The 6721-nt window shown below is 39.8% G+C and overlaps 1 protein-coding gene across 1 annotated transcript; it reads right to left on the bottom strand.

Annotated features, from left to right (window-relative positions):
- Positions 1-1140: 1140 nt before the first annotated feature.
- LEAP2 (liver enriched antimicrobial peptide 2) lies at positions 1141-4139 on the bottom strand. Its single transcript, XM_075342335.1, has 3 exons — positions 4050-4139; positions 1640-1782; positions 1141-1439 (listed from the first exon to the last, which is right to left on the bottom strand). The coding sequence occupies exons 1-3, from the start codon at positions 4110-4112 to the stop codon at positions 1403-1405; spliced, it is 243 nt and encodes an 80-aa protein (XP_075198450.1). The 5' UTR covers positions 4113-4139; the 3' UTR covers positions 1141-1402.
- Between the last annotated feature and the right edge of the window lie 2582 nt (positions 4140-6721).

The raw sequence follows: 6721 nt of genomic DNA, 5'->3' as shown, positions 1-6721 counted from the left end.
CATGGACGAAGTGGTAGCAGTGTGGAGGCCATTAGATATAGTGACTATAAATTCCAAAACTGTTTAATCAGATTTAGGATAGAGGAGGGAAGGAGGTAGGCCAGTGTAGTGTTGCAAGTGAAGGGGAGAGGAGGTCAGGAGCTGGGCTCCTTGGAAGTAACTAGGTGACAGACGATGGTCTGGGCCTAGTAGGAGCTGGAACCCCGGTCGCAGGGGATCGTGACAAGGGGCACAGTATTGTCGTGGAGGACAGTTGGCGACCTTGTACCATCACTGGGCTGGGACCAGGGCACGATGGGGTACGTGGACCCTAGGTCAGGGAGTAGCTTCAGGCAACCTAACAATTCACCCGATGAGAACGGAGGGAAGGAGGTAATCGTTTTAAACGCTAGGTCTGCTTTCGAGGACTCGTAAATTACAGATGTGATTGGCTTTATGTGCCCATTCGCAGAAGTGCAAGAACTACCAGTTATTTCATTGCCCAATCTTGACTGTAAATAAAATCAGACTATCGCATGCTGCCAAGTTTTTTATGTCTAAAAAACAAGCCCATGTGAACTATCAAATACACTAACATTGGGTGCGCGTGTGGTTTGTTTCCACATAGACCATAAATATATTTCTATGAATGTACCTATACTATGGAAAACATTAAATTGTCCAAAGATTAGCCTAAAATGTTGATCATGAAATAATAAAGTGTTAAAATATGTTCCTGTGCGGAGATAATCTTATAAATATGCCCCCGCTATGTACTGTGTAATGGTTGTGTCTGTCCATGTAGGGAATTAGTCTTAAACCACATCTCTTGGCCAGGGGAGAATACAGAAGAGAGTATACAGAATCAGGGAGCACAGCTGATTCTTTCATTGTTTTTAAATAGGAAGGGAAATGTTTTACCTCACAGAAAGCAGGCTGTGATTTTTTTTTTTTTAAGATATCCAATTGCAGAACTTATTTTTAACCACTGATTTAAATGTACTTTGTTCATGGGACAGCCTCTACATGCACATTGGATTTTTTTACATGGATTATGAAACAGATCAGTGTCAAAATCCACATCAAACAGTTTATCAATTGAATCGATTTATATGAATTTTGCAATCAAATTTGCTTCAAAATCCACCTAAAAGTAATCTGTGTGAACATACCCTTGGATGCAATGCTGTTTAAATTCATATAAGCAACTAGTTTGTCCTAAAAATTAAAAATAATCATCAATGAAGAACTGATGCTTAAAAAATACTATTATTTATGAAATAAATATACAAAACATGAGTGCAAGTTTTACACAAATAAACTCAGAGGCAAATAAATACAAGTGTTAGAAAGATCTCCTTTATCTGCATTCACGAGGTCTTGTACGTTTCCTATTACTGCAGACAAGCTGCTGAATCTTCCATTAATCTGCATACGTCTTTAAGCAGCATCTTTGGTTCCTGAAACATAAAGTAGACATTATTTTTTGGAGGGGAAAAACAAACAAAACTGATATCTGAATGAGGCCATATTGATACAGTTTAATTTGCCTCTGGGTAACAGGAATAATTGGTGGTAATAATTGGGCACTAGGCTGAGCCATCTCGGCCAGAACAATGCCCCTGCTGCAGGAATGACCAGCACAGATATAGCACATTACCTGCAAAGTCTAGTAAGGCATTCAGTATCATCTCTGCAAGATGCACCAACAGGCCGCATGGACATTATTCTCCAGAAAGGCGTCATTCTCTTTGCCCTCACCACTGATTTGGGGCAGTCATTATCTAGCGGAGCGGCTTGTAGCTGAGGAGATAATAAGGTATAGAATTATAGAAAACATTTATATTTAAGTACAACCAAACATTAAAACAGGTTCTCACAGATTTTTAAAACTTGCAATGGGAAAGTTAAAAAACATAAAGAAATAAACCTAACCCCCTGCTGAATTCTCTACAGCTCCAGTATTGTCACATTGATGGTTTCTGCCATCAGTCAATGCACTACTGTAGCTAATAATTGTCTTCACCAGCCATATCCTGTATATGGAATGTCTTTGTAAGGCTAGTGATTGGCTGCAGTGGTCAAGTGACTGCTGGACAGGACATCACCACTTCCAGTACTGTGGAACCACCAAAGGGTGGAACCCAGGATTCCAGGGATAAATAACGGTCATTCTTTATTCTACACTCCCTACTTTTTTACAACTATTGCAAAATCCCAGAAACGCCTTTAATTTCTTATAGTGATTGGTAGTCCATGGTAAAACTTTAAAGGGGTACTTGGAGGAAATAAAGTATTCACATCACTATCACTTAAAAACAATAAAGGCTCACATCTTTAGTAGTATTTTTAATTGTCACACTATGTGCTGTTGAGAACTATTCACTGTGATGGAGACGCAGCTCATGTGCTCTGTGCCTGATCTATGCCTGCTATTTCACAGCTTATCTGGGGCAGTCATCACTTCCCTCCATGCTCTTTGGCATTTCACAGATAAGCATGTAAAGCTGTAGCCTTCCATAGTCTTTTCCCACTGCTCGTAGCCTTCCATAGTCTTTTCCCACTGCTCGTAGCCTTCCATAGTCTTTTCCCACTGCTCTCCCTCCCGTCATACTCCCTGCAGCCTGTATGTGCTGCTGTTATCAGCCCCACTCCACACGTGGCTCCCTAGCCTGGGTCAATCTATATCAGGAATATAACCCCATGAATGGCCTGTTCCTCATGGTGGGAAGGCATGTGTGAAACAGGAGTGATTAAAAAGAGGCATAAAAAGGCTGTAGGCAGCAGAAGCTACCAAAGGGGTATGGAGGGGGAGGGAGAGCATTACTGTGAGGACTATGGGATGCACACAGTCGGCAGTTTATCTGTGAAATGCCAAGTACAGAGGGGAACTTTTCCTAGCACAGATAACCTGTGACGATGCAGGCATAGATCATCCTGTTTATTCCTATGGAAGGCATCTTTGAGCGGGCTGACATCAAGTTTACTTTCCCCGTGTTACAGGTCTTGTTGCTATGTTCTGGAGACCCCATGATCATGGAAAACCATGTTTCTGGGCAATTTTGTCTGGGAAACAATGGCTTGTTCTGTATAAAATTGTATTTACTTCCCAGTTGGGGAGGACTGGGCAATTTGTAGCCTTGGAATAAATACAACAAAATAAAATGGATATGATGTCAACAATCATAATACACCATGGTGGATCACCACTCAAAGGGTCCACCATGAGATTTGAGACATAGAAATAACCATTTATATGTCAAATTTTAATAAGTATTGCAGGATTAGGTGATTTCTCATCATTAATAATAAAATGATTAGCTTATGTCTGATATGACTTGAGTAGTAACATATTAGCAGTTATTAGTACATGAAGGCATTTAGGGTATATGCATATACTGCCCATAAAACCGCTAATAAAAAATGTCTGAAAGAATAAACAGTGCACAGCAATGTCAAAACTAATTGTTGTGCATGTGTTCAGTCTTTTTGAGCTTATTTTAACCACATCAGGCGTCAAAAGCTGTGAAGCACCTAAAAAAGGTGACATGACCATTCTTCAGATGGCTTCTGCTTGCAAGCCACCACTAAGTTAAATATGGAATTTAATTAAAAAATAATGTCGTAAAAGCCACCCATAAAGATGCTTAAGGGAAAACACCGCCAGCATTTTGTGTTTCAAACATGATGCGGGTGTGCCAGTTCTGTGCACATACACTTAGGCATTTTGTTGAGTCTTTGTAGTGGGAACTCCAAATTTTTGAGGCGTTTTTCGGTTTTGAGAAGGATTTTGGAATGTTTCTGCTCTACAAACTCAGCAAAAAGTCTTAGTAAAAGGCCTTGGGTTGATAAGACTGTTGCTTATAAAGCAATCGGAATGAAGTTGAAAACAAAGTAAAAGCAAAAAGTTATCAATTTTAGTGTAAAACACGCATCTGGTTAATAGTATAACTGCATTTATGAAGCAGACTTACAACCTTGGGTTGTCCTATACCATTCAGCTGCAGTTTTCTGTAAAAAGGAATGTGAAGCAACTGTTGATATCTACATTCCAGACAACCTGGGCTCACCTGGAGTATCAATAAGATACAAAGCACAAAGATAGCTGTCCACTTCCCAAGCTGTCGACTCATGGCTAGACGATCCTGAAGAGCCAAGTGCTGCACTGAGGAAGGATATTGCTTCCTGCCTAATATTTTATAGACAAAGGTCGGAACAGATTGCGTCATTTATAACCTAAAAGACTAAAGTGCAATAGTTACATTTAATAAGTTAATGACTAGCAGCACGCTCTATTAGCACCGCCAGCATTACTCAATGTCTTCAGGAATGTTGTTGGTGTCATCGAATTCTCTCCATTGAGCTTCTAGATGCTATAACCATTGACATTTATGGGGGACTTTGAAAAATATTTTTAGGGTATATTCACACAGTCTTTTGATGTGGATTTTTCTGGCTAAAAAATTAATGTAATTTTTTTTGTCTTTTTTTTAAACACTATTTAGAAATGAGTTGCTTTTCTTCAATTGGTTCAGAAGTCAAAATTGATCCTGTTTTTTTTTTATCACATAGAAAAAAACACACAGAGAAAAAACGCACCTCATACACCATAGGAATATTTTCACTTTGAGATTCATAAGAAGCTTATTAACCCCTTCACCCCCTGGCGATTTTCCATTTTTCCAAATTTTTTTTCTTCCCCTTCTTTCGAGAGATGTAATTTTTTTATTTTTCTGTCAATCTTGTAATATTTGGGCTTATTTTTTTGCAAGACGAGTTGTGCTTTTGAATGAGACCATGAGTTTTACCATATAGTGTACTGGAAGACTGCAAAAAAAAATTCCAAGTGTGAAAAAATTGCAAAAAAGTGCAATTGCCCAATTGTTTTTGGGATATTTTATTCACTGTATTCACTATATGCTAAAACGAATGTGTTGATATGATGCCACAGATTGGGACGAGTTCGTAGACACCAAACATTTATGGGTTTACTTTTAACTAAGGAATTAAAAAAAGATATCACAATTTTGTCCCAAAAAAAGCGCACTTTTTGTGCCATTTTTCGCAATCCATAGCATTCTCATTTTTCAGGATCTATTGCTCAGTAATGGCTTATTTTTTGCGTCTCAAGCTGATGTTTTTATTGGTACCATTTTTGCATAGATGTTACCTTTTGATCACCTGTTATCACATCTTGCGCAAAATATGCGGCGACCAAAAAACGGCAGTTTGGCATTTGGAATTTATTTCCCGCTATGCCGTTTACTGATCAGATTAATTGAGTTTATATTTTGATAGATCGGGCATTTCTGAATGCGGCGAGATCAAATGTGCGTATATTTTTTAATTTTTTTAACCCTTTAATTTTCAGTGAGGTGAATGGGGGGTTATTTGAACTTTTAGGTTTTTTTTTAACTTTTTAAAACTTTTTTTTTACTTTTCTTTATTTTACTAGTCCACCTAGGGGACTATAAGGATCAGCAGTCTGTTTGCTTGTTCCTTTCTGTAGATCACAGCTGCACAGCTGAGATCTGAAGAAAAGCTGCTTTACTTTCACACACGGCGTTCTGCCGGGTCTAAGAGGCACTGACTCATGATAGCTGCAGGAGTCATCACATGACCCTGTACTACCATGACAACCATCAGATCCATGTGACCATGTTACGTGACTTCTGATGGCGCCGGGTAAGTGAATGCTTACCACAGCACGCTGTTTCATCTCACTGTCACATTTTGCCAGCGAGATGCAAGGGGTTAACAGGCACGAGTGGGTCCGGGACCCCCTCGTGCCTGATAGCCGCACATGTCAGCTGTTCAAATCAGCTGACATGTGCAGGGATCGCTGCTGGCTGGGATTAACCTGACACGATCCATGATGTACCCAGTACGTCATGTGTCCTCAAGAGGTTAAAGTTTCATTTAGACATCCATTTTGCACGCATGTGTTATACCAATTTTTTTCACAGTCCCAGTCCATAGCCATTTTAATCTATGCTATTATTCAAATGTCCATATTTTTTCACGAACTGTGTGTCCATGCAGAACTCATGGAGAAATGTCCTTTTTTATCCCAGCAGCACAGATGAAAAGGGCCAATACAAGTCTATGGGTCTGTGAAAAACACGTATAGCACATGGATGGCATCAGGGAGCCATCCGTGTGCTCCACATACTTAACATTGTAAGGGATATGAGAAGCTTTGTAATTTATTTATCCATCTAACACCCTGATGGTAAAAACGGACACATGGATGACACAATGATCCAAAACACTGATGGCACCGGGTCCATTTTTTCATATACATCTTTAAAGACAGACGTGTGAAGGAGGCCTAAGGCCATGTGCGCACGCTGCGGATTTACCACGGATTTTACCATGTCTTTGCTGCAGAAAATGTGTCTTTCTGCAATCATTCCCCAGCAAAACCTATGGGTATAAAAAAATGCTGTGCGCAGACTGCGCTTTTTATACCTGCGGATTTACCCGCCGAATATCCGCTGCGGAATTTATGTGCATGTCACTACTTTTCTGCAGGTACCTGCGGTTTTTGCCATAGATAATGGTAAAAATCCGCAGGGACTAACCTGCGGAAAAAACGCTGCAAATCCACACCAAACCGTGGCAAAACCGCATGCGGATTTCATTGCGGGTTTTAGTGCGTTTTTTTCCTCAGATGTGGAATTCTTTAAGAGGGTCCGGATTTTTCTTGAGAAAAAGTCAATTTCTAGTGCTCACATGGCCT

Source organism: Anomaloglossus baeobatrachus, chromosome 4, assembly GCF_048569485.1.
Source record: "Anomaloglossus baeobatrachus isolate aAnoBae1 chromosome 4, aAnoBae1.hap1, whole genome shotgun sequence".
Taxonomy (NCBI): domain Eukaryota; kingdom Metazoa; phylum Chordata; class Amphibia; order Anura; family Aromobatidae; genus Anomaloglossus; species Anomaloglossus baeobatrachus.
This window is presented reverse-complemented; position numbering and strand designations above follow the sequence as displayed.